Source organism: Tarenaya hassleriana, unplaced genomic scaffold, assembly GCF_000463585.1.
Source record: "Tarenaya hassleriana unplaced genomic scaffold, ASM46358v1 Cleome8, whole genome shotgun sequence".
Lineage (NCBI taxonomy): Eukaryota > Viridiplantae > Streptophyta > Magnoliopsida > Brassicales > Cleomaceae > Tarenaya > Tarenaya hassleriana.
Window position 1 is genome coordinate 1,293,734 of NW_010970490.1, and position 26,703 is coordinate 1,320,436.

General features: G+C 41.4%; 9 protein-coding genes and 1 non-coding gene across 18 annotated transcripts in view; 6 read left to right on the forward strand and 4 right to left on the reverse strand.

The window, feature by feature from the left end:
• Positions 1-564: 564 nt before the first annotated feature.
• On the forward strand, positions 565-1,568 carry LOC104802278. Its single transcript, XM_010525795.1, has one exon. It carries the CDS (start codon positions 608-610, stop codon positions 1,424-1,426), a length of 819 nt encoding a protein of 272 aa, XP_010524097.1. The 5' UTR covers positions 565-607; the 3' UTR covers positions 1,427-1,568.
• A 688-nt stretch (positions 1,569-2,256) lies between these two features.
• On the forward strand, positions 2,257-4,819 carry LOC104802279 (ribose-phosphate pyrophosphokinase 4). The gene is made up of 7 exons (XM_010525796.1): positions 2,257-2,462; positions 2,865-3,180; positions 3,353-3,448; positions 3,679-3,747; positions 3,833-3,961; positions 4,281-4,380; positions 4,488-4,819. The coding sequence occupies exons 1-7, from the start codon at positions 2,320-2,322 to the stop codon at positions 4,616-4,618; spliced, it is 984 nt and encodes a 327-aa protein (XP_010524098.1). The 5' UTR covers positions 2,257-2,319; the 3' UTR covers positions 4,619-4,819.
• A 477-nt stretch (positions 4,820-5,296) lies between these two features.
• Positions 5,297-6,566, reverse strand: LOC104802280 (AT-hook motif nuclear-localized protein 16). The gene has a single exon (XM_010525797.2). The coding sequence runs from the start codon at positions 6,335-6,337 to the stop codon at positions 5,579-5,581; it is 759 nt and encodes a 252-aa protein (XP_010524099.1). The 5' UTR covers positions 6,338-6,566; the 3' UTR covers positions 5,297-5,578.
• Positions 6,567-6,853: 287 nt separating this feature from the next.
• On the reverse strand, positions 6,854-10,606 carry LOC104802281 (probable receptor-like protein kinase At2g42960). 6 transcript variants are annotated; one of them, XM_019201259.1, is made up of 9 exons: positions 10,432-10,606; positions 10,094-10,301; positions 8,830-9,666; positions 8,638-8,742; positions 8,363-8,485; positions 7,997-8,167; positions 7,774-7,903; positions 7,488-7,697; positions 7,241-7,384 (listed from the first exon to the last, which is right to left on the reverse strand). In XM_019201259.1, the coding sequence occupies exons 3-9, from the start codon at positions 9,507-9,509 to the stop codon at positions 7,256-7,258; spliced, it is 1,548 nt and encodes a 515-aa protein (XP_019056804.1). In that variant the 5' UTR covers positions 9,510-9,666; positions 10,094-10,301; positions 10,432-10,606; the 3' UTR covers positions 7,241-7,255. The 6 variants fall into 6 exon arrangements, with proteins under 6 accessions (XP_010524102.1, XP_019056804.1, XP_019056803.1 ...); XM_019201258.1 differs by having other exon boundaries at positions 10,428-10,606; XM_019201256.1 differs by having other exon boundaries at positions 10,420-10,606.
• Positions 10,607-11,565: 959 nt separating this feature from the next.
• Positions 11,566-11,638, forward strand: TRNAR-ACG. The gene has a single exon. It is a non-coding gene; the product is annotated as a tRNA-Arg (tRNA).
• A 69-nt stretch (positions 11,639-11,707) lies between these two features.
• Positions 11,708-12,752, forward strand: LOC104802283. Its single transcript, XM_010525808.2, has 3 exons — positions 11,708-11,962; positions 12,218-12,259; positions 12,352-12,752. Exons 1-3 carry the CDS (start codon positions 11,767-11,769, stop codon positions 12,651-12,653), a joined length of 540 nt encoding a protein of 179 aa, XP_010524110.1. The 5' UTR covers positions 11,708-11,766; the 3' UTR covers positions 12,654-12,752.
• LOC104802282 (aspartyl protease family protein 2-like) lies at positions 12,729-14,797 on the reverse strand. The gene has a single exon (XM_010525807.1). The coding sequence runs from the start codon at positions 14,491-14,493 to the stop codon at positions 12,871-12,873; it is 1,623 nt and encodes a 540-aa protein (XP_010524109.1). The 5' UTR covers positions 14,494-14,797; the 3' UTR covers positions 12,729-12,870.
• Positions 14,798-16,735: 1,938 nt separating this feature from the next.
• Positions 16,736-18,560, forward strand: LOC104802286 (GDSL esterase/lipase At2g42990). Its single transcript, XM_010525814.1, has 3 exons — positions 16,736-17,263; positions 17,482-17,971; positions 18,073-18,560. The coding sequence occupies exons 1-3, from the start codon at positions 16,877-16,879 to the stop codon at positions 18,264-18,266; spliced, it is 1,071 nt and encodes a 356-aa protein (XP_010524116.1). The 5' UTR covers positions 16,736-16,876; the 3' UTR covers positions 18,267-18,560.
• LOC104802285 lies at positions 18,470-23,171 on the reverse strand. Of its 2 annotated transcripts, none has more exons than XM_010525812.1 (7): positions 23,022-23,171; positions 22,803-22,896; positions 21,756-22,015; positions 20,635-20,884; positions 19,278-20,488; positions 19,044-19,191; positions 18,470-18,962 (listed from the first exon to the last, which is right to left on the reverse strand). In XM_010525812.1, the coding sequence occupies exons 3-7, from the start codon at positions 21,927-21,929 to the stop codon at positions 18,634-18,636; spliced, it is 2,112 nt and encodes a 703-aa protein (XP_010524114.1). In that variant the 5' UTR covers positions 21,930-22,015; positions 22,803-22,896; positions 23,022-23,171; the 3' UTR covers positions 18,470-18,633. The 2 variants fall into 2 exon arrangements, with proteins under 2 accessions (XP_010524114.1, XP_010524113.1); XM_010525811.1 differs by having other exon boundaries at positions 21,756-22,023.
• A 94-nt stretch (positions 23,172-23,265) lies between these two features.
• The window catches only part of LOC104802288 (pentatricopeptide repeat-containing protein At3g59040), a 4,073-nt gene continuing 635 nt past the window's right edge, over positions 23,266-26,703 (forward strand). Inside the window, exons 1-7 of one of the 3 annotated variants that reach the window (XM_010525816.1) lie at positions 23,266-23,421; positions 23,828-24,170; positions 24,624-24,914; positions 25,028-25,276; positions 25,540-25,664; positions 25,858-25,956; positions 26,166-26,698. In XM_010525816.1, the coding sequence (XP_010524118.1) occupies positions 23,366-23,421; positions 23,828-24,170; positions 24,624-24,914; positions 25,028-25,276; positions 25,540-25,664; positions 25,858-25,956; positions 26,166-26,698 (1,696 nt within the window). In that variant the 5' untranslated portion in view covers positions 23,266-23,365. The other 2 variants (XM_010525817.1, XM_010525818.2) reach the window with 2 other exon arrangements.

A 26,703-nucleotide genomic window follows, 5' to 3' on the forward strand; every position in this document is an offset into this window, starting at 1 on the left:
AGAATAATGGGGGTGAAAAAGTAATAAGGAGGGAAGGGGTTTGCGGCAGATTCTTTTCTGCGGTGGAGCCCCCAAATCAGTCCTAACGTTCTAGAAGAGAAATACCCACACAGAGACAGAGGGTTTGGAGCAGTGCAGGTCCCTTTTGCCTCTTATCCAAATTCACTGCCATGTCATCATGGACACGTGTCCTTCTACCCTTTCATGACAAGTGGCTGTCAAAAAAAAAACTGCAATCGTAATTTATTTTTAGTAAAACTCGTAATTATGTAAAAAATACGCAACAAAAAATTTCAAATTCAAACAGAAGAAATAGTTATATAAAAATCAAAATCATATAGCATAATATAGAGAGAGAGATCGTTCCGGTCTCTATGGGCCCAAAACAGAAGAAATAATTATAGACCCATTGCTACTAGATCGAAATTCTTCAAGGCCCACGTATCTTGTGTGTATATATACACATTATATTATTATTATATATTATAATGTCACTGATTATTATTATTGTGGTTGTTATTTAAATGGCCTTTTCTATCTCTTGTAAACTCACCATTTAAAACCATAGAACTTGTCAGTATTAGTTCTCTTTGCCACGTAGACATCCATGGCAGCTGCCACTGACCAGAGTCTCCTCCAACCTCTCATACACAGACCCGCTGGAGGAGACAATGCCACGTCGGATTCAGATTCAGGTATTCTTCTACGTCTTCTCTCTGTGATTCTCATCGGAGCAGTCTCCTTGTGGGCAAACCGCGAAGCCGCCAAAGGGTTCGACATAACCATCGTCAACAATGTCAACAACTCCCCTGTCGGCAGAAAATTCGATCTCTTCTATCGATCGGACGATAAAGCCTGTCGGATTCTACTCAGCACGAGCTCCTTCGTTGAGAGACTCCTCTACGATAGGGTTCCCCTTCATCACCGGAAGCTCGTGAGCCGAGTAACCGTCCGTCTCTCCGGCGAAAACAGCACCGTAAGAATTCCGGTAACTTCCGGCGCAAGTCACGGGGATTACGTCATAAGCTTGAGCTCGTCTCTAATGGAGGACAGAGACTATGACCGCATCATAACATCGACATTGCGACGTGCCATGGTTAGGATATGGCTATGGGGGGACGAGGCCGGAGCTCCGCTGCAGGTGATGGCGGGAATGGCGGAGTATATAGCGGCCATGGCCGTGGGGGAAGAGGATTCATCTCAGCTGTTGGATCGAGGAGGCTCGCAAGATTGTTGGAAGGATCACGACCCTGAGTCTGTAGCTAAGTTCTTGGCTTACTGCGACGGCCTGAGCGAAGGGTTCATCGGACGGCTGAACCAGAGGATGAGACGTCATCGGTGGGATGATCGGACGGTGGATATGGCGTTTGGGAATAGGACAGCTGAGAGCGCGTGCGATGAGATGGCGCGTCGGATAAAGGCATGATGATTGATCCCTAAGCTGTCGTGGAACATCGTCACATGCTTGGATGACAATGTTTTATATTCTTTTATTTGACGTTGTGATTTGATTTTTTGAATTATTGGATGACAAAATGGTCAGAACCACATATTTTTCGGGTCGAAACAAAAATATATAAACCTAACAATTTTTTTTTTCTCGATCGTCGCAATTAAACCGGGTGTTTTATATACCGGTCCGGTTTGTGATGGACCCGATTTGAACCGATTAAACCCGACCAAACCCAATTCGGATTTGGTCTGAGACAAAAGCCCGGCCCAACAAATATATGTTATGGGTTTGCCCAAACCAGATCGGACCCAAGTTGTGACATTGGATTTGACATTAATTTTTTTTAATAGATATATAATACGGTATCAAATATTCCATGAAAATACATGTAATTGCGTTGATCATGCCATTAGTGATGTTGGGAATGCACAATTTTTGCATTAGGAATATTTTATTGAATGTAGAAAAAGAAAACGACGTTATTGATAAGGCTATTAATTTGTCTGATATATTTATTCAACATATATAAAATAATTTTAGAGGAAATAAAATCAAACTATGATATATATATATATAATCCATAATCCATGATCCATAAGAAATCCTAACCCTAATATTAAACATTTGATAATTTCAATAATAATAATAATAATAATAATAAGCTTTTGCTATATTCTTAAAGACAGATTTGGCAATCATATAAAGCTCTAATATTTTCTTGGCGGAAAGCGGAGGAATATATATTTTTTTTCTCCTCGAAGGAATAAAGTGCCAAATTAATGCCTTATGCCCTTTTTAAAGTTAAAACCCTTTGTTCCGTCGCGAAAGATTTCGGAGTCCCCTTGGCGAAGTTGTCTTGTCTGAGCATGGAGAAGAGCTGCAGAGACTCTGTCGTGTCCGAACTGCAGAAAAAAAAAGTTCATCTCTTTTACTGCTTGGAATGTGAAGAACTCGCTCGCAATATTGCCGCTGAATCCGATCTTATCATCCTTCAATCCATCAACTGGAGGTTTTTTCCTCTGTTTTTTGCTTTCCCCTTTTCTGGGTTTGTTTGTTCGCAACTTGTCGATGATTTTCTCACTTCAAGGTCATTCCTTTTCATCCCCTGTTCATGGGTTCTCGGATTTTTGCATGCGGAAGGAAAGCAAAATTGGGATTTTGTTATATACAAGCTGGATAAAAGCTAAACATTTTTATGAGCGCGTGGCAGCGAAGTGAAGTGAAGTATCGTGGAACTAAGTGGTTGATCGATTAGAGCCTGTTGTGAGCAGTCTCCTCTTGAGTGATTTATTTTCTCTTCAGTGATGCTGTGAAATCCACCTTAAATTCAATAGCTTCTGGGTTGAAAGCTGTTATTGTTGTATCTATGATCCATAGTTTGGGGGTTATGGTTTATGGATTTTGATTTCAGGAGCTTTGCTGATGGATTTCCGAACCTGTATATAAACAATGCGCATGATATCAGAGGCCAGCACGTTGCCTTCCTTGCTTCGTTCAGTTCTCCAGCCGTTATCTTCGAGCAACTCTCTGTCATATACTTGCTTCCCCGCCTGTTTGTTGCCTCCTTCACGTTGGTATTGCCCTTCTTTCCCACTGGCTCCTTTGAGAGAATGGAAGAGGAAGGAGATGTTGCAACTGCTTTCACCATGGCCAGGATTCTCTCTAACATTCCCATCTCACGTGGTGGCCCCACTAGTTTAGTCATCTATGACATACATGCTCTTCAGGTTTTGTCTATTTCCTGTTATAAATTCACATTCTACCACTTTTGGTTCTTCGGAATTTGGCAGGAAATCCGAGTAGCCAAATCGTTTCTTGTAATCTCGAATGATATTCCTTTTGATCATCTTGTGTTCAGCTCAATTCTTTTAAGGGGTTTGTCTCTTCTTTGTGTGGCAGGAAAGGTTCTACTTTGGTGATCAGGTTCTTCCCTTGTTTGAGACTGGAATTCCGTTGTTGAGGAAACGTCTTCAGCAGCTTCCCAAAGATGATAAAGTCAGTTCACATATCCAATCACAGATGACACTTCAAATTCTATCTCCTTTCTTCTTTTTATGGAATATGGAGATACACTGGTGTTATCGATAGCGTTGACATTGCTTATCCCATTTTTCCTTTTTGTTTCTTCTTTTGTGTCGCTTTGTAGAGTTAAAAATAGCATGGCTTTGGTTTGTATCTGCCCTCTTGACCAAAAAAATAAACAGACGCTTTCTTCCATTTTCCAGATAATAGTTGCATTTCCAGATGATGGGGCATGGAAGCGCTTCCACAAGCTGTTGGATGAATATCCCACGGTTTGTAACAATCTGTCTGATTTTTTCAATTTTCAGCTATATCCATTTTTTTTTAGACTCACGTTATTGTGTTATGGGTTCATAGGTGGTGTGCACAAAGGTTCGTGAAGGTGACAAAAGAATAGTTAGGCTGAAGGAGGGAGACCCAGCCGGTTGCCATGTTGTTATTGTTGATGATTTAGTGCAGTCGGGTGGTACCCTAATCGAATGTCAGGTATTGAGATCCACTTGAACTGAAAAAATCCATGGATTTACAGGCAAATATATCTGAACTTTTTTGGAGAAATGTGCCTACAAAACTCTTTTTAAGCCCTTAAGGCTGCGTTTGGATGGCAATAGTCAGAAACCTGGGAGTGTGTTGCCTTTTCTTAAATAGCTTCTTGGTTAGGTTATCGTCCGGGAATTCTTTAGTTCTAAGTCTGCAGATGAAGCTTTTTCTTTGGACTTTTATGTGATTTGGTTGAGTTTCCAATTGAAACTATCATGAAAATGTTTGTTTAACTTGGTTTCTATGTTTTCCTTTTGTCTTGCAGAAAGTATTGGCAGCTCATGGAGCCAAGAAGGTGAGTGCGTATGTAACTCACGGTGTTTTCCCCAAGAGCTCATGGGAGCGTTTCACTCACAAGAACAACGGTAAAACAATCCTTGCAAATTGAAAAAAAAAGTTTCCATCTTTATTAATCTCTTTGAGATTTTCTCTTGTGAATGGACACTGACATTATATCGTATGTCCTCAAAAGGGTCGGAAAATGCTTTCAACTACTTCTGGATCACGGATTCTTGTCCAATCACAGTCAAGGCCATAGAAAACAGGGCTCCCTTTGAAGTCTTGAGTCTTGCGGGATCCATTGCTGATGCTTTGCAGATCTGAGCATAGACAAGTCTTAAGCTAATCTGGGTTGTGTTGTACTCTAGACAATGCCCTTGGTAATGAAATCATGAATAATCTGGTCATCCCAACTAGATCATGACCCTGAGAATAACTTGGGAGACATTACGGAACCTCGCACAGTGTTCTTGTTAATCGTTCTTATTTTGCATTGACTATAATTAGAGTTCTTTTATCAACCAAGTCCACGCGAATCTCATCAAGACTGGTTTGATATACCAATACCTTCTCCGCGAGCAGATTCGTCACCTTCTGCAGATCTTTAAACCAACCTGTTTATACAGAACACAATGCTGCATATGTCTGCAAGTTGTGGGTGTCTGGAGGAAGCTTGGAGATTTTGCTAGTTTTTTCTGTGTTTTTTGTTTTTGTTTTTGCAGTAAGCTTCAAATTAGAAGACAATCTATGTGATCACCATTTTGATGGGATCTGCAAGTAGCTTGTGCATTTTCTGCTACTGAAATGAGCACGAGGAAGAAGGAAATTTTAGGAAGAGACCGAGAAACTGGTTACCGAAATCTCTGGATTAGCTGTAGCTGGTTGCCTTTCTGGAATAAGAGGATTTGAAACGTTTGCATGTATATATATGATTGGAACAAGACATAGGTAATGCCTATGAACATGATCATGTTTTAATACTCAAGTTGCTTTGATCTGTTTTGGCATATGTTGCTTATACTTATGTTCCTTCTAGTTAAGTTAGATCATAAAATATTCTTGTTATCAACTTAACGTTTTCATAAGGTTAAAGGTGCACACTTTGATTCTTTTTTTTTTTTTGGCTCCTCTTTCAATTTTGTAGATACAAATGGAGGGAAGATGAGCTGCAGTTCTACCAAAACTCGCAGTTCCAGCTTCAGAACATTGAACTCAATCAGAAGAAGTTAGAAAAAACAAAGGACACGAGCTATGACAAACACAATCATAGAAGAGGAGGAGTACTTAAGGTTTTGGCACGGCCCGAGCAGGCGCCCAACCGTAAATATCAGAAGAAGGTCCATTGCCATTTGTGAGCAGGTTCGGTGGAAGTCCATACATGTCATCCAAGGGGAGGGATCTGCCATTCTGGTAGTAATTCTGATTCTGGATAGCAGATTCATCGTCGTCCAAAGGAAGACGGTCAAAGACAGCGTTCATGAACGATGAGGCCATGAGGACGACAGGGCCAGAAGCAATAAGCCCTCCAACCACTCCACCACCCACCACCTGTCCCTGATGCCCGGCTAAGTAAATGGTCAGACCAGTGATCCCTGGAGGTGCAGGTGGAGGCAAGATCGATCCCAGCAGTGACAGAATCTCGAAACGGCCATGCAATGTCACGATTGCACCCGAAGAAGCTGGTTGCCTGATCGTGACATTGGTAACACAGCCATTGGCGCTGAGAATGCAGAGTCCTCTCTGCTTCCTTCTTGCGAAATCAGCCAATGCCTCGCAGATATCACAGCCTGAGCTGATCTCCATGGCGTGAGCTCTGAGAGCTTTCGGGCTATCGTGGGTCACAATGATAGGAGGCTTTGGCTTGTTCTTCGAGCCAGCTGGTCTCCCTCTCGGCCGCTTAGCCATCTCTCCCTCAATGACTGAGACCGGTTGAACAGCTTTGGCCATGTTCTGGTTACTGTTTCCTCTCTCAGGCTCCTGGTTTCTGACAGGAACTGACTTGGACCCAACAGAGGTCGGATTCAGAGCTGTTCCACCAGCCATTCTGTGATATGGTTTGGGAAAACTGGATTCGGAGAGTTTAAGTAATGAGATAGAGGGAAATATAATATGGAGGGAGACCCAAAAGAATGATAGTGAAGAGTAGGAGATGGTTAAGTGGATACCAAACTTGTGATTAACAAATAAGTTTTTATAAAATATTTCTGTAGCTGCCTACTTCCCAACTGATGATGGTATTCTCAGATCCATGTCAATTGTCTTCTTCAACAGAGACCCAATTATTAATGTAGAATATGAAACTACCAATTCTCAAAACCATATCTTAATGCATCTGATATGAGTGGGTGACTGGGAAACATTTGAATTTGCAAGTAAAATAATGAAGAGATGGATATGGTTAGGGCTCAACTTTGTCATCTTCCATATTCATTGGAGACTTTCTGTTGTACTGTTGCAGACAGAGCATCAATGGCTTAGACAGAGGCAATGGATAGCAGCAGACAGGGCATCATCGTTGATCTGCCCTGACAGGGCATGCCTGCCTTTGTACACATAGAAAAGCTTTGAACATACTCATACACATCTACTTATACATATACATATACAGATTCAACGGAATATCAAATAAATTAATTCATCATAACAGGTGAGAATCCTTCAGTATGTAAGGGAAGAAAGAAAAAGAAGATACCGAATAGAAATGCACGAAAAAAGAAAACGCATCGGAAAAACTCCCTTTCGATCCGGCCATCACTAATCACTCCTTCGGTGTTAGATACAACAGGAACGAATCTTTCATCATCTGAAATCACGAGGGGATGACACTCTTCCTCTCACCTGATTCATTTCTCCTCCACAGGCAGGTATGGAATGTTGTAATTAGTTGCCAAAGAGAGAAACAGTCAGGACAACATGAGGTTACCCGAGTCAAAATCTCATTAAGTGCTCAGATCAGATTTCTTATTTAGGATCCTTCTCGGGGTTTGAAGTATGGCTATCTGAATGGGCAGGCCTTCTGCTTGTGCCAGTTGATTCCTCTTCAGTTTCGACAATCTCCATGCTCGCTGTTCTGCTCCTCCTCCTCCGGTCCTGCAAAAGAATATACATACATACACACTAACTCAACATTTTTGAAGATTTTTATAGCATTCACAGCAATTCTTATGCATTTATGACGGACAAGGATCTGTACCTCATGAAAGGGATGTTCATCAGTTTCAAGCATCCTTACAACCTGACTCATCTTCGGTCTTTTCTCTGCTTCAGGATCCACACATCTTAGTGCCACTAGAAGCGCACGTTTTAAGGCACGTGTAGTGGGTTTGGCTTCAATGCTTTGATCAACAACTTCTTCAGCTCTTCTTGTTCCAACCATCATCTTCAGCCACTCGACCATATTCACCTGGAAATGGGCATTTCCCCGACATTCATAACGAATTTCAGATGTAATGACAAACAGATTTTATAATTAGTTTTACCTCATTCGCAGGACGGCCATAGTCAACAGGGTCCCTCCCGGTCACAGCCTCCAGAAGCAGGACGCCAAAGCTGTATATGTCGCTCTTCTCATTTAACAAACCTGTATTGGCATATTCTGGTGCCACGTAGCTGAAAACACATTCAAAGGATCTCAAGTAAGGATATAGTATGCAGACGCAAAAGACATCAATCTCCAAAAGGGTACACATTTTTTACACTTACCCAAAAGTGCCCATGACCCTGGTCGTGATGTGACTCTCACCCGAGTCCAGGAGCTTTGCTAACCCGAAGTCAGAGATTTTTGCGTTAAACCCATCATCGATCAATATATTGCTTGCTTTAATGTCTCTGTGGACTACTTTGGGTTCTATTGCTTCATGCAAATAAGCAAGCCTGTAAATTGTGTTTAAAAGGAAATTTTTGAGATGCAAACAGTTTCACTATCTACATGAAAATTGTATTTAGATTTCATGCAAGCTCTGTATTGGCAGCTTAAAAATCTGATAGTCCTAACGAGAAAGGAAGAGATGATATAGCCTGTATCTAAGCAAGCAACATTTCAAGAGTTAACATTTTCAAACAACTTACGCTTGTGCAGTACCAAGAATGATCTTCATGCGGGCCTCCCAAGTGAGAGTGCCATGTTGATGCATGGCTCCATGTAGCCACTGTTCTAAGTTACCATTATTGACATATTCATAAACAAGCATCCTGCACAAAGCCCACATGTAAATTTAGCCATGAGACTTGTTTCTCATGATACCCAGCTAGTTACAGAGGAAATCTCTCCTCCTGCCATAATGGTGAAACTTACAAAGCAGAATTGAAGAAACTGTATTAGCATTACTGTCAGAGAGCCTCACCTGTGAACTCCTTCTATGCAGTATCCTAAGAGCCTGACGAGATTTTTGTGTCGTACATGACCAATAGCCTCGACTTCAACCCGGAATTCCCTCTCAGCCTGTCCCCTGAAGATTCCAATATGGGACAAGGATTGTTAAAGAAACAAGACATAAGGCATGATGTAACCTTTGATTTCACATAAGGAAACTCACATATTGTTCAGAAGCTTCTTCACAGCAACCTCTGCACCATTGATGAGTCTGCCCCTGTAAACTACTCCATAGCCACCCTCGCCAATCACATTCTCTGTAGAAAAACGGTTAGTGGCTAGCTCGAGATCCCTAAGGGTAAACCAATGTCCCCAACCGAGATGCGATATTTCTGGCAAACCAACCAAGGGTGATTCTGTTACAAGACCTCCATATGATAACGAACGTTGCTTCCGAGCAGTAGCAGTTCCAAAGCTCCCTTCTTCACCGGATTGAAAACTACAAGCCCTCTCGTGATGATGAGCGGAACTACATTGACTCAAACTATCATTGTCACTAGACTTGCTTCTGCCCAAGTAAGACAACATTTTCTCCGAGTTTCTGTCACTGGATTTTTCGTTTACTGGGAGGCGTAGGCTTTCGGGATGAGAGTTCTGATTCTGAAACCCAACTCTGTCAACCCTGATATCTTTCGAGACATGTGGTATCGGGTTTAATGGAAACTTGTCAGCTGGTCTTCTGGATTTTCGACGGAACATGATCCATAGAGATAAAACGCAGAGAGCCAAAACTATGAACGTGCCAACTACCAAACAAATCAATACCCACAACTTTACACCCTTTAGACCAAAAAGTGATATAGTTTTCGACATTTCAGCATTCAAAGAACTCTCGGTTGACATCTTTGATCTTGTATCAAACAGTGCCACCAATCACAACTTTGGATCAAACTCCTAGCAAAATTCACACCTGGTACCAAGAAAACGTGCCATATAACCTCGGCATACATCAAGAGGGCTAGAACCCATCTAATTTCCAAACGCTTCACATGCAGAAGCCCTAGAACAAAGAACAATCATGCCATGATTCAAAAGCACGTATCTTACAAGCAAAGGAAGTGTTTTTAACAACTATTTGCTTCTAAATCACTCTGAAAAACTTGAGTTGTCAAGCAAATGGAAGAATCTAATGATTTCAAGTAAGACGTCCGTACAACCAGATTTTCCAGAGATGTATTCACATGCAGAAGCGCACACACACACGAAGAAAAGCAAAACTTCGGAGGGATTCAACAATTAGTTGAGGTATATCAACAAACAAGTAATATGCACTAAGCTGCATCGCGATAACTAAGCATACTGATGTAAGAAAAATCGGGAGAAAGGAAAAAGCCCAACTCTCAAGACATGGAAAAGCATCACTTCCTATCCAAGCAAGAGACAAATACAGAGAAACACAAAAGGGCATCGCGATAAAAATGATTAACCTTAAAATGTGGTGAACCAAGATTTGCCCTTTTGATCTATCTTCCTCTTGGTGCAGAAGAAACAAAGGAAAATGGGCTCCATTCTTTTTGTTTCCGAAGCAAACTGAAGAAAAAGGAGAACGCAGTTGGCATAGATATGCCAAAGTTGAATTGCAGATGAAGTCTCTCTCGAGTGTCGCTTTGAGCCCACCACCAAAACTAGAAACATCTACCAAAAAGAAACCGGCTTTATGGCATGGTAATCGAACGAGGAAACAGAAAATGAACCGGAAAATCTAAGCAACAAAATGCCAGGAATGGTGTATGGGAAGCATATATATACATACATACATACATACGTAAAGGGATGTGAAGACGGAAATATGTATGTGCTGTAAAGATTTTGTGAGGGTAAAAGAAAAGGGCAAAGTTGGGTGAGATGGGTGTTGGTCCCTATCTACTAAAGCTGTAAAGAAGCTCGGTTTGCAATGGAGGAAACGAGAGAGAGAGAGAGAGAGAGAGAGAGAGAGAACAGTGAAGGGAAAGCAATGAAGCGGCCTTTGACAACTGTGGCATTTATAGCTGGTTGAAGTCTTTTGAAGTAAAAATGAAAAAAGAATCTAACAATTTATTTATTTGTTTGATCTCATCCTTTACATTTTAATTAAGAGGAAAAATCTTTTTAACTCCATTTTTTTTAATTAAAATCAATTTCTTAGTTAATGAATCAAATTAAATTGAAATTAAAACTGTGATGCGGACAAAAGACAAATCTCAAAGGCACTATCCTAAATAAGTATAGTATGTTGTTATACGTATATATAAAGGTGTTTTTTTTTTCAGTAAGATATGTGACACATATATGTGTGCGTATTTATGAATATATTAAATTAAAAACGATTTAATTTAAGTAAACCCAAAAGTGCCTTTTCATTTGAGATTATATCCTAATGAGATGTTAAAGCCTATGATGGAGGCTTTATTTGAAGCATATATTTTGGATAAAGTCTCTGCCTTTTTTAAAATCGTCATCGTTTACGTAAATTTTTAGTTTTAATAACATCCTTCAGCATTGTCAGTCAGTCATCAGTGCCACAGAACTATGCATAGACATACGTATTTCTTGTAAGAGAATGGTTTGAATTAACATGTGACTGTAATGCAATGTATTGTTTCAAGGAAAATCAATTCTGTGAACAGTTAGTTGAAATCACAGTTTCCTAACTAATAAAACTATATATACTCTATATATTCCAAATAAATAATTTATATTTTTAAATATAAACATTGAAGGAACAGTTATCAATTGTTGGAGCGGATCCTAAGAAAAATAGATATTTAGATTTAAATTTAATCAGCACATTCACAGTGATCGGTGCTTGGTGGATTACAGCCCAATTTCGTCAGGCTTTTGCAGGAGCCCGTTGGCACGTGTACCTCACGTGCCTTTGAAATTATTAAAGTTTCTAAAATTATGTATATATAATAAAAATGACTCCATGGCCCAATGGATAAGGCGCTGGTCTACGGAACCAGAGATTCTGGGTTCGATCCCCAGTGGAGTCGCAATGTCTTCAATTGTTTTTTTGTTTCCGCATTTGATAAAAATTGAATTCAAATTTCTCCCAAATAAATTTAAAAATTTCCCAGCCTCTCGAAGAAATTGAAATCTCCTGATTAAAAAAAAAAAAGTCATGGCCTTGAACTTCTTCTTCTCCACCTCTCTTCACTCTTCTTCGTCTTCTTCGTCTTCTTCGTCGTCGCCTTCAGTCAAACAGAGACATCATCTGTTCCAGCAACTCCCTCCTCCCTCTCCTTCCGAAACACGCGTTCGATCTGGGCGGAGCGAGAGCGGCGCCACCGACGACGATCCCTCTCCTTCTTTCTCAGGTTCGTATGTTCGACTACAGAACTTGCCTTTTCGATCGATGCCATTTGCAATTTCGTTTTCAAGTTGTGTGATCCTAATATACTCGCTGATCCGTTTCATGATTCATGTGTAATTAATTGTGCTCTGAAGTTTGACTAACCTTGAATTGCTCCGTTTGGAACGGAGACGTTCTTCATCTGTTTGCTTCTTTCTGAATACGTTGATGGGAAACCCATTTCATGCGTTTTAAAAACCATCTGTTTCTTTCCTTGAAGGTTCATTATCATCGGCAAGGACGCAACTCGATTTCTTGGACGGTATGCGATCGCCATTTTGGCTCTCTTGCTTGCATTTAGATCCCGAGTAGAACATTGGTTTTTTCTAATATGCACAATTTCCTCGAGGTCAGGGTACTTGAGTGACGGGATTGGTGGCTCGAGGAATCTCTCAATCCGCGACCAGCTGGCTCAGCTTGTCGGCGACAGAGACGGCGATTTCACCATACCCATGGGTAAAAACCTAAAGAAAGTGAGTCCCAAATTCTTGACCATTTCTCAGAAAAGGAACATTAGGAGGCAATCATACCTTGATGAAGTCTCTCAGAGGAATGATTCCGTGCTCTTTGCTACGATAGGCGCGTTTGTAATCCTCCCGCCATTTGTGATTCTAGGGATTGCTGTTCTAACTGGTTATGTCCAACTCTTCCCCTGAATGTCCTTCTTAGAAAATGCATATAGCAGCAGAGTTTTTAGTTGTAACTTATCCAGAGTGTGTCAAATAATAAAATAGCTGGTATAATCTTTTCCTTGAGATCTTCTGTGTTACATGTTGTTTGAAGGAATCTACAAAAGAGCCAAACATGAAGGGAAAAATTTGTTCCTCCTGTGTACAGTCGGTCTAATATCCTCATGAGTGTGATCACAAGAGGTTAAATATCGGCACAGCTCATGGGCGCAAACCCTAGCCTGGACTTCTTTGTATCATAGATTATATGGAAATTTTGCTGCTGGTAGTTCCCGATGATAGAAAAAGCTGATGTGGGTGTGCCAAGAACTGCTAGGCAGACCAAACTCTCGTCCAACCAGATGAATGTGTTCTTGACCGGGAAATTCCAGACAGCACCATCTGCAAAGGTGATTCCTAGTTCTGGAAGCTCAACCTTCTCCTCCACGCCAGACACGTTAAAGCAAGGATCTAGAATGGGGAAATCTCTAAACACCGGGTACTTTCCTTTCAGCTTCTCTAAGAGCTTGTCCCTGATAATGGTATACGCAGGTTCAGCAAAATAACTTAGAGTCGTACCCGAATCAACGATCGTCCCTCCGGTACCATCAGACGAGATATTCCACGTCCCTTCAGGTATATTCAGAACCTCACCACCAACAAGAATGGATCTTATCTGTACATAGTAAAATGTATCTACAGGATTCTCCTTCCCGGCCACAAAAGTAGTGAAATTTAGATTTGGATGGCTCAGCAAATCCTTGTCTTCCCCGAATATCAACTTGCTACTGACATTAGCATCACTATTTCTGTCAACCAGGCAATAGGAAAAGGAATGGCCATATAGAGACTGGAGCTGTGACGAAAATGAAAGAGGACCTCTTCCTAACCCGAGAAGCCCTGCCGCACCGTGGAAGAGACCCCGGTTCCAATGTCCACAGCCAAACATCACGTTTTCCAGCTTCTTGTACTCCGAGTTCCCGCTCCCTGTCGTTAGGTTAACCGTGAAGGTCTCCACTGCGAAGTCTCCAGTTGTGTTCGAGCTGTCTCCATACCAATAGAAGTAAGGGCATGATTGGTTATCTGACCTGCACGGTTCCAAAGGATCAGGGGATGAGACAAGACTGCATCTTGGGTCACGACATGTTATGTTTGCGAAGGAAGTAGACGCTTTGGGGTCATAAAAAGTCCCGTTTTGCTCGAAACAGTCATAGCAAGGTAGGCACTGGATCCAATTGAGGTCGCTTCCTGTGTCAAGAATCAAAGAATAGTGTTTTGGTGGTGTGCCCACCAAAACGTCCATGAAGTATTCACCGGAACCCTGTGACATGCCGGACTCCAACGTAGCCACGAGCTGACTGGACAGCTCTGCCGGAGAATTCGCCGGAGGAATGGCCGAGGTAATCGTCGTCTTCACCTTCTCTTGTTTCTCACTCCCTCTCAGTTGTTGCAGCCTTGAGACCATGTTCTGGTTCTTCTTCTCCTTAACACGTCTGTGAAGCGTCTGGATTCTTGTGAGATCTCTGACGTTGAGCTGAACGACCGATTTCTTCCGGTCGGTTTCTCGGTTAATCTCACGGTGCTTCAGGTGAAGCCTCACCGTGTTGTTGCCGGGGAATTCTCCGGTCCAATCATCCGGCGAGGAGAAGCTGCAGTCATTGCTTGTGGGATAAGAAACAGAGCTGAAACTCGGCGGATCGGGGAAGTGAAAGCCTGCAAGGCTCGAGATGTTGTTCCCATAGTTTCCGGCGAGAGCTGCAGAGGCAGAGGCAGAGGAAAACGCCGAGAAGAAGACCAAACAAAGAATGAGACAGAGTACGGTCGACATTGGGCTGCCGACAAAACACAAAAGAATAAAAGATCTTGCTCGAAAGTGCAGAGGAAACGCAAAAGTCCGGTAGAAATGGTAACACGGAGAAGAGAAGACCTCTCTTTGGTGTTGTGGAGGAGAGAGAGAGAGGAAAGTGAGTCAGTCTCCAAAGGGACCGATTCAACTCGGTTAAAAAAGGTTTTCTTCGGTCTGATTTTTGGCACCACGCAATAATAATAACAATAATAATAATAAATAAATACTACTCTTGTTGTTGTCGAGTAATGACCAATCCGACGAGAAGCTTTGTCAACTACCAATAATAAAATAGCCTCAGTAACACGTATTGGGAAAATATGGACCAATCAATCCAAGCCCATAACAAATTATGATTCGATTATATGTACTAAATTCTGCATTAAAACCATCATAGTATGTATTGAAGACACGAAGTCAAAGTCAAAGTCAAACGTGAGATTAGGTCGATTTCATGTTCTATTTTTGCCTAACTAAAAGATTAAATAAATAATACTTCTTCCGTTTAAAGAAAGTTGGTCAAACCCCATAGCATTGAGAGACTCACCAATGTACATACCAACAAGTCAAGAGTCCAACGCTTGCACAGATTGGTTTTCCATGTTTTCATTTTCTTCTAATCCGAACCTAACAAACATTTTTACTCGTGCACGTAATCCCAATAGATAAGTTATACACATGAATGCATTAAATTTGTGTTTTCGGATATTATTTTCTTTAAATTCTGTAATGTATACATATTAAAAAAAATATCTAATTATATACATTGGTGATGATATATATATGACATGAAAAAAAAAATATAAAGAAGGCCCAATCAGACCACTCGCAGCATGTGTCGGATTCGGCCCTTTAATGAATAAGAGTTTGTAGAGTGGAATTGAACTCACGAATCCAAACATGGCCCAAAATAACAAAACAGAACTAATCTTATCAAAATGTTAATTCCAACACTGCCCAATATTTAACATTTATATTCACACGCACACACACAAAACGTCACAGAATAAAAGAATATTGCGTTTAAAAGTGTGATAATAAAAAGAATTTTGCGTTTTTTGATTCATTTAATTTTAGAATTTTTATTTTTTAAAAAAATATTTATTTGAGTTTTGTTTAGATTAGACTTAAATGTCTTTTTATTAGTAAATTGTTTATTTAAAAGTCGTTTTTATTCCATTATATTTTTATATTTATTCTTGATTCAATGCGAATTCTATTATTTTATTTCACCTTTTGTATAATAATATAAAATATAGAATTTTCAAGGAAAAAGACAAACGTTTAACATCGGAACAGACAAAAATAAAATAAAAGAATGAGATTAAACATCCATTTTATTTTTACAATCTGCACAAAATACAAAATTAGAACGGCGTATTATGGAACAAATTATGTCATTGGACCCAACAGTGGGTGGTCCAGTGGTTAGAGGTGGCAAAGTCATCTTCGAGGTCATGGGTTCGATTCCACTGATAGGGAGGGATGTAATTTCTGGATCAAAATGGTCCATATACAAAGGCTGGTCTCAGGCCTAGGGTGGATGTAGTCGGGTCGAAGGCCCGGAGAACCATCCTGGTTATAAAAAAAAAAAATATTGTCATTGGTAATTAATTATAATCTCCTTCACTATATATATATAAAGAAAAGATTTTTGAAGTCATTGATTAGTAGGGTATTATTATAGTCCATGTGGGGAGGAATAAATACGACCAATCTTGTCCCGTCCACTAACCATTTCTATCTGCCAAATTTAATATTCCACATCATGAAATCTGTCTCTCCACCTACTTTCTATGAACTTATGATTTTCTTTCTAGGATGGAATTTTAGTATCCCAATACAAAATATATATATCATATGAATTTCTTAATATATGTTGCTAAGATCGAAAATTTAAAAAAAAATTGAAGAAGCCGTACATAATAAGTAATATAACTGTATCGTCAGCTCGTTGGGCGTGTCCCATCCATGCATGCATCTTAATACATTAAAATTCGCAATAAATATTCCACCTATATTTTCCGTATTTTTTTTTATTTTAAATCCATATTTATAATGTTGTAACTTTATGCTAAGTCAATCATATAATTTTCCGGTCATTAAAAGGAGAGGTCTATATAAATTGTTTCCTTACAAGAAACGATTACACACGTGAATAGAATCCCTACGTTTTCTAACCATTGCCATGGCACGGGTCTGTATACCATTACCATATACCTATAATTGAAATGAATCCATATTATACATATCGTACGTACATATACAAGTATCTACGCACGCGTACACGTGTATATATACACTTACACACATATATATATAAATATTAGCCCAGTGTATCGCCGTCTACCTAAAACGATTGGGTATGGGGATACAATCACATTCACCGACAATATGCATAGTAATAGCAATAACTGTGTGGTTTCTTATTACTACAGTTTCCATCGCCGGAGCAAAAGTGCCGGCGATCATAGTATTCGGCGACTCCACCGTGGATTCCGGCAACAACAACTTCATTCCGACCATTGCCAGGGCCGACTTCGAACCCTACGGCCGCGATTTCCCCGGCGGGGAACCTACCGGCCGCTTCTCCAACGGCCGTCTCTCCTCCGATTTCATCTCCGAAGCCTACGGTCTGAAGCCGACAGTTCCTGCTTATCTCGACCCTTCCTACAATATCTCCGATTTCTCCACCGGAGTCTGCTTCGCTTCCGCCGGCACCGGCTACGACAATGCTACCGCCGACATATTAGTAAGCCCCCCTCCCTCCACCCATCTCACTATACACTTTTGTCGGTCTCTATATATATACACTTGCGTAAAAATATGACCTTTTTCGAAAGTGTGGCATATCTATATATATATATAATATATATAGGAAAATGCTTCATGCATGATTTGAGATACATGACTATTTATAGAAGTTAGGGTTTTTTTTCCTAAATATGGCACGATGATTGGATATTACAGGGAGTGATTCCACTGTGGAAAGAAATCGAATATTACAAAGAATACCAACACAAACTCGCGGACAACCTCGGCCGGAGAAAAGCTACGACGATCATCCGAGAAGCTCTGTACGTCGTCAGCATCGGAACCAACGACTTCCTCGAGAACTACTTCACTTTGCCCGACAGGAGATCTCAGTTCACCATCCAACAGTACCAAGATTTTCTTGTCGGAATCGCAGAAGGGTTTTTAAGGAAACTGTACGGGCTGGGGGCTCGAAAGATGTCGTTCACTGGGATTTCTCCCATGGGTTGTCTGCCATTGGAAAGAGCCACGAACTTTGACGAACCGGAGAGCTGCGTGAAGAGCCTCAACGATCTGGCGCTGGAATTCAACGGGAGGTTGAAGAAACTGGTGGGGAAACTGAACATGGAGCTTCGCGGCATGAAGATATTCTTCGCTGATCCGTACGATATTGTATGGGAGCTTGTGAACAGACCCTCCGTTTTCGGTAAAGTCCAAAGAATCTTCTGTATCTGAAATCATCGAAGATTCCTTTCGAATAAGAATCAAGAAAGATGAATTGGAAAATGGATATGGGAATGCATGCAGGACTGGAGGAGGCAGGAACTGCGTGTTGCGGGACAGGAACGTTCGAGATGGGGTTTCTGTGCAGCCATGACAATCCCTTCACATGTACTGATGCCGACGCTTTTGTCTTCTGGGACGCTTTCCACCCGACTCAGAGAACTAATCAGATCGTCTCTGATTACTTCCTCAGCCATCTCAAGCTCTTGTTTCCTTGATGCCCGTTTCCTGACATCACACTCACTCTTTTTGGGATGAGCTAGTAACGGTTTCTTGTTATGCAAGAAATCCATAGAACCCTTTTTTAAGATGATGATTTTTTGAGGATTCTTTCTATAATTGCCAGCTAGATTTTTTAGCATATGAATGAAAAATCAAAATCAATGACTACAATGTAACTCGTACGCTTATGAAAGTCATGGAACCGTTATATATATATATATATTCAGCTGAAACCATAACGGAGAAAAGATTGTACATAAATAAAACAACAAAATCAATATATAGGATTTTTATATATATCGTGTATATTATCTCACAAGGTGGGGACGGGGTGCTTGAGTAGAGTGGACACCTTTGTCCAGATCAAAGAATGGTCGAGAAGCTCTCAATGGGGTCGGACTCTTCGAGCATGGACGCAGCCTGGAAGCAGTCCGTGGCATCAGCCACGCGTCCGTCGTGTTTGTGAACCATCCCCAAGTAGTACCATGCCATCCGGTTCGTCGGGTCCAACTTCAACGCGTCAGACAGCAGGCTTCTCACCACCGGTAGCGTCGGACTGTGATCTTTCCCTCTCTCCGACAGCAGCGAGCTCAGCTCCACTATGCATGGAACCGAAGTTGGGTCCAATAACAGACCGTCCAAGAATGCCGATATCGCAGCTTTCCCGTCTCCTCGTCCCACCCACATCCGACCTGACAACCACGAAAAAAATTCAGACATTATGGTACTGAAACTGTAACAGTTTCCCAGTTGAAAAGTGACAGAGTGATTGCCTTCTGTATGCAGCATTGATGCAGAGTACTGTTTCAGTTCTCTGGCCTTTTCCAGACATACTTCCACGTCGTTCCAGTGCGAGAGGCTGGAGTACAGATTCGCTAATCCATGCCAGACTTCGAACTCGTTGACTTTGTCTTCCTCCAACTGTAGTTTGTCGGAAAAAAGGTGGCATATAAAAAGACAAAAACTTGATCTCATAGACTGGAGATACGGTCTGAGAAAAATGGAACCTGAGTTACACTTCTGAGTGGTCCGAAAGATTTTCTCTGGGCTTGAACCAAAGCAAGTAGATAACGGTATGTCTCGATGGCTTCTGTCGGCTTCGACTGAGCGATCTTCAGCTTCGCTTTCAGCCTGAGAAGCGGCCCTTGATCCCATTTAGCGGTCTCGTCTAAAGCGGCATCGACCACGACCTCGGCCTCCGAGAAACGTTGCTGAGCCGATAAAACGAGGGCGAGGAATCTCCATCCCTTCAGCACGGAACCTCCAGTCGCGTCGATGAACTCCTTTGCATAACGTGAAGCAGCCTTTAGATTCCGTTGCTCCGCGTATTGAACGCCTAATTCGAAGATCAGATCCGGGTTGTTGTGCTCGAAAGCTACAGCTCCGTCCAAAGCTTTCAACGCTTCTGACTGGAATCGGGATCTTTCGAAATCGGACGAGGAGATTTTCGCTCGTTTTCCCAAACAAAGACCTAACATTCGCAAGCCGACACCTTTCAGATGCTCATCCATCCCTTGAGCATGGTCTATACCTCTCTGAGCATAGCTGGCACCCTCTTCCGCGAGCCGAGGATCCTCGCTGCAGAGCTTTGCAGCCATCAAGAGAGCCACCAGATCATCGGGCTGTTCGTGTTTATGCAGAGACTTCCTCAACAGATTCACGGCGGCACTGCTCTGCCCGGCTGCACTGTACGAAAGAGCCATACTGTTCCAACGCTCGACACGATTGAAGACACCCGGCATGATTTCCTCAAGCTGTTTCGCCAAAACAGAAGTCTGACTGCACAGAGAGAGCGCAAAAGTGAGGTGTTCGATTACCGATGGGTCCCATTTCGCCTTACCAAGGTTGAATTTCTTCAGAAGGATCATCAGAAGAAGTATGGCCTCTTCTAAGTTATTTCTCGGCACATAAGATCCCTCAATCTGAGAACCCAAACTCGGGGGACTGGCTTCCACTCCGCAATGTAAGAGGAACACGGCAAAACATTTCTGAATCCGAGCACATCGGTCATTGTCTAGATTCCACTGGCTGAGAAGTGCCCTTCTATAAGCCGATATCGCTTCTTGATAATCGCCAGCCTCTTTCCAGAGCTCCGGGAGCAGTTCTACAGCTTGGCTAACGGTCTCCTGAAGTCTGTTATCCACTTGAGCATCGGGTATTCCCAGTTGAAATATCTTCTCCACAGAATCAAGAACACTTTTACATTCACGAGCAGCCTCTGTGAAACCAACAAAGAAAGGGCTTAGAGGAAGACCGAGCAGATTCTTCTCTTCCGTTTTCTTTCTTTCCGTATCTCGTTATTACATTCAACTAGCTTTTATTTAGTCTTAACACTGAATTCTTGATGGAAAAAAAAAGACTCACCGGTTAATCTTCCAAGCTTTTGAAGGGATTTGGCCTTCAGATATATAGCCTCGAGGAGCAAGCTAACTGCATGTTGTGAAACCGAATGATTTGAATCACGGGAACGGTTTTTCTTAGGAGCTGGCTTCTCAGGGACCGATGCCTGCAACCGCTGTATGGCTGCATGGAGATCGATACCTTCAAACACACGAAGGGCGCCCTCTAGATTCCCTCTTTGGTACTCCAACCTTCCAAGAAGTGCTCTCGCCTCCTGTAAAATGTAGTAAACCATGAAACCCGGAGAAATCATGCCATTGAAAGAATAAATATGCCCTTTCAAAGTTTAAAATGATGGGATAAGTATGATTCAGCTCTTAGCCAACTGGATCTGATGCAAACAGAAAGAGCAGATGCATTTATCAACAAGTATTTTTTCCGTGACTCGGGAAGCAGAATCAACTAGCAGACACTTAAATGCTAATCCCGAAATCTATCGATTTTATCCACACTATAGACTACCTCTAGTATCAGCTTGAAGGATGTATCATCAAAGTTGAACTCGAAGTACAATGCATGTAAGTAAACATACATGTCGGAAAGAAGAATAAGAGAGTTTAACAATCCTTTCCAGACAACTGCTCTATGTCCCACTCCTAGTAATAAAAAGGAAAGATGGTTGAAGTACACACAGCATGGAACTCCACTAGTATAAGAACTGATACATGTTTCAATCCAAAAGACAAGCAATAAAATCCCGAAAACCAATCAACAGTTTTCTAGCTCAGTGAACCATTCAATGTCTTTGCACTGATGAAAACGAGTTTGTTCTGCAAGAAATACAAGTAGTTCCTCGCCTTAGAAAGGCCTTAAGCCTCGCCATATAATGTGCCAATGCCTGAATTCGAAATTAGCCAAATTACCAGTCTGGTACTATCACGTTGTCAAACTCAAAGAGTACAACCTCGTACTAGAGACATCAGGAAAATCACTTTAGGAGTCATGTCATGTTATACACATGAAGAAGGCAATGCTAATTCGTATTTGATATGTTTTCCATCATTCTCATACTAGCTCAAGCAATATCGATCAAATGTTTCAGACCATGATCACATTGAATCAGATATGACTCCGGAATCACTTACCTCAAAATTGAGAGATAATCCCTCTCTCAGAGAAGATTCTGCCTCTTGAATATTTCCCTCATCGAGCTTTGCTTCAACTTCTGTGGTTTTCATGCAAATCCCATTTGCACACAATTTTCGGACGAGCTCATCTTCCCCATTCTCGCTACCCTCTGCATATTGGTTTTCGAGCATTTTTCACCTTTAATTTTCCGCATATATTTGACTCCCTCTCTTTTATCTTTTCAGCAGTCCAAACACCAATCCATCATAGCTCGCAACTGCAGCACTTTGAACAAATAAGAACAAGCGTAACAATGAGCATGCGGAAAGAATGGATAACGTATCGAGGATTAAACAATAAGGTGTCTTATCATTACTGGGATCCTGTTCCTCGTCCGGTTTAGCTGTAATACAAGGATCAAACTTTCCATAAGTAGAACAAAGGATTCGAGTGCTAGTTCTTTGGGTGGACTCTGAAAAGCTCAATCTTTGAGGTGGATTCCAGAAAATCTTTCATTGTCATCGATTTCAGTCCATATCTTTCTTCCTTTTCAGTTAGTCATGCATCGAGACAAATATTCTAACCCAGAATTTCGCAGAAACCAGACATCTTAACCATTAGTTTCACATCTTTAAAGGACCCACCAAATGAGACATCCAAGCCCTAAGACAAAAGCCTAACTTTGTCATCTTTCTTTCTGACTCCGACTTTTCCCCCTCAACAAACAGACATCCTAAGAATGTTGCCAATCATTCTCTTGAAGAATCACAAACTATACCCATTTCCTTCTCCTGTTCCCAGTTTAGTTTGTTTACAAATTTGTATTGCTTGGTTTACCAGGAAAATGCAATTCCAAATTCAACAGGAATTCCTGCAACGTGGGACCTCACAAGAAACGATTTCGTCAACGCCATGGCCTTTAGCCGGCGGCGATCAACGTTCAGGCAAATTCTCAACCATGAACAATGCACGTTTTTCAAATCCCTTCCTTTTGATCTGAAATCGTCTCCCAAGAAACTGAAGAAACAAGAGAGAGAAAGAGGGAACGGAATAATCCTCCGTACCTCCGGTCATTAGTCATATTTCGAACAGACAACGGAATGCGGCGGCGGGCCAGAGAAGTCACCGGAAACCGATCGAATCGACGACCTGAAGAAGCTGCATTCAAGAATTTTGCCAGCCGAGAAAATCGGATCAGAGGTTGGGGAGAAGAAAAAATCAGATCTCGAATCTGTTTGACAGAAGCCCCAAAGAAGAAAATGAAGAAGAAGAAAAAAAGCAACCTTTTTCCTCTGCTCTGCGAAATGTCTTTCGTTCCTGTGTTCCTCGTTTTTTGATCTTACGGAGTCTTCGGAGCCGTACGTGGTCCGTTGTCTGAGGAACACGAACGGAACAGCTTCGCCGAAACGGCGTAATTTTGAGCGCCCACAAGGGGTGTTTTCGTCAATTCACTTATACCAGCCCTCCGGCCTTATATTTTTCTTTTATTTTTTTTCTTCAACTTGGTTATTTTTTCCCCTTAATTCGGTGTTGTTTGTAAATATCCATTTCGAAGGATAAGAAGTCGAAAGAAGAGACGCCTTCTTCTTCTTCTTCTCTTCCTCCTCCATAAAGCTTCGAACTTGAGATGTCACAGACTCTATTTCTTAAGCCATTCGTTTCAGTTCCATCAAGTAATCAGAGGTTTCATTTTCTCTGCCCTACTCTAGGTTTCACCCCTTTTCTCTTCGCCGTTTTGGGGGGCAATGTTTTTTTTTTGGGTCATGATTTTGCTTAAAAAGGGATAATTTGATGGTTTCGTTGATGGGTACGGAGAAATATATGTAAAGGAGAGGACTTTTTCTGGATACATTTGCGGGCATGCGTAAACTGGGTTTGGTTCTGTAATTTTAACCGATTGTGTTAGTTGTAGCTGTGCTTTTATGAGTTGGTTTTGCGTGAGCTTTTAGGACTACTTGGGTTTATGCTGTTTCCGTTGTCCGAACAAGTCGGTTCATCGAGTTTTTTGAGAGATATTTTTTTTTGTCGAAATTTGTTCTCGTAGGTTGATGGTTTTGTTTCGACTAATTGTGTCTTTTGGTATTAACAGACTCCGGATTTCTTATATTTGTGTCAGCCTAAGGAACGTACAAAGTAGCATTAAAAATGGCGGCGTCAGAATTCAGAGTAGATTTAGAGTTGTTTGCATGGGAATGTTGGCACCAAGGAAATTCTTGCAGAAGAGGAGGAAAATGGAGGTATTCAAGGATGCAGCTGACGAAGAAGATCAGAAGAGGTGGAGAGGACTAATGAAAGAGATCGAAGAGACGGATTCTGCTGTCGCGGTGCTTCGAAAGTATAGAAACGGCAGTGACCAAGGTCTCCCAAGGGACCTTGTTTTGGGCACCTTGGTCAGATTTAAGCAGCTAAAGAAGTGGAAACTTGTGAGTGAGGTATGCAGAATCAGTCCTTATATATTCCAATCTTGCTAAACGGTCATGGTTATCTGTGTAGACCCGGTTGAGGATATATGTGTTTTTCTTTGCCTGAATGAAGCTTGTGAGTAGAAGATCCCCATAACCGAACAGACTTTCAATTGCATATTTGCTCAAGAAAGTTTCCAATTTGATTTTGACCGTGGCTCGCTCTAGGTAGATCTATCATATGAGGCTTCTGAATTGTTTGAGGCTTATGATATTGCCATTGTCCAAAGCGGCATCTGTTAAGATACCGGAGAAGTTCTCTACGGGCATGATTATCATTGGGAATATTAGAATATTTGACCCTTTGCAAAGATCTTGAGGAAACAATTTGCATTGGTGTATAAATCTATTAGCTTCTGATTGTTACCAAGTTAGCATGTCACATTATCTGGTGGATTTTTCCTTGTTTGCTTTATCCTCCAGATTCTTGAATGGCTTAGAACACAGAGCTGGTGGAATTTCAACGAAATGGACTTTCTGATGCTTATTACAGCTTGTGGGAAACTAGGGGATTTCAATGGGGCTGAAAGGGTTTTAAGCACAATGAAAAAAATGGGCTACAAGCCAAACGTGATATCCTATACCGCTCTAATGGAAGCTTACGGAAGAGGAGGAAAATACAACAATGCTGAAGCTATCTTTCGGAGGATGCAGTCATCAGGCCCAGAACCTTCTGCTTTGACTTACCAAATTATACTTAAAACATTTGTAGAGGTGATCATTAAAGCTCAAATATTCTCATATGTGTTACATGCATTGCAATAGTTTTCATAAATTAATTTCTTGTGCTTATGGCTTAGTGAGTCTCCTTCAAATTTGTGCTGCAGGCGAGTAAGTATAAAGAGGCGGAAGAAGTTTTCGAGACTCTCCTCAATGCGGAGAAATCCCAAATGAAGCCGGACCAGAAAATGTACCACATGATGATATACATGAACAAGAAAGCTGGGCACTACGACAAGGCTCGTAAACTATTTGCACTAATGGCTGAGAAAGGGGTGCCACATTCCACTGTCACTTACAACAGCCTTATGTCCTTCGAAAATAATTATAAAGAAGTTTCCAAGATTTACGACCAGGTCTACTCAAAAGTCCTTTCCTACTTTATGTTACATGATCCTTTTTATCTGTTTTATTGTTGGTATGAGCAATCTGATAAGTGTTCCACATTGGAAAAAGAGAGGGATTTGGGGCCAATATATAAGGAGGGTCAAACCTCCACTCCTAAGCTAGCTTTTGTGGTGGAGTTAGGGCCTAAACCTTATTACAATCACCCTCAAGAGATTTGTTTCCCCATTTGTGATATGATTATCTAATCATTTGAATTGAATATTTACTTCAGATGCAGAGAGCTGGTCTTCAACCCGATGTTGTCAGTTATGCCTTGCTTGTCAGTGCATATGGAAAAGCCAGAAGAGAGGAAGAAGCTCTTGCTGTTTTTGAAGAGATGCTGGATGCTGGTGTAAGGTCAGTAGGTATTGCCATCTTTTATGTTGGATTTTTCGATTTTTAGATTTCTGACTCCTGTGACTTTTGTCTGTGGCTGGATATTTTTCTGGAGTAGATTCCTGCCGGGCTGAATACAATGCTAAATCCATCATTTTTTTAGTTGGATATAATCTTGTCAGTTATAGTGTATATAGTCATTTATCTTCTTCAGGCCAACGCATAGAGCATATAACATATTGCTTGATGCATTCGCGGTTTCTGGGATGGTGGAGCAAGCGAAGACAGTCTTCAAGTGCATGAGACGTGACAGGTAGAAATTATTTCTAAGTATCCATTGTTGTGTTACTGCTTCAAATCTTCTCTAGGAGCACCTCTCCTTTAGTTATTCCCGTACTTGGAGGATTTCACTTTGTTGATTTCCTTGCAAAGTGAACTGCAGAGCCCTTGTCAGATGCTTGCATGCTAAATTTGTCTCGTCTTTTTAGATGGTTGAATGTAACATAACTTCTTTCCTCCCAGGTTTTATCCAGATCTCTGTTCTTACACAACTATGTTATCAGCATATGTGAATGCGTGTGACATGGAAGGTGCCGAAAAATTCTTCAAGAGGTTAAAAACGGACGGTTTTGAACCCAACATCATCACCTACGGGACAATGATAAAAGGGTATGCCAAAGCAAACGACCTCGAGAAGATCATGGAGGTATATGAAAAGATGAGGTTAAGTGGCATAAGAGGTAATCAAACCATCTTAACCACTATCATGGATGCATTTGGGAGGTGCAAGGGTTTTGGGAGCGCTGTTTCTTGGTACAAGGAGATGGAAACTTGTGGGCTGCCACCTGATCAGAAAGCCAAGAATGTGTTGTTATCATTGGCTTCAACCCCAGACGAGCTTGAGGAAGCTAAGGAACTTGCTGGAGTCTCTGTCGAAAATAGAAAGGGAACGCATGTGGATGGAGTTGATGATGAGGATGATGATGAGGAGGATGATGATGATGATGATGATGATGATGCGACAAAAACAGTTTACTATGACAAAACACAAGCAGGTTCA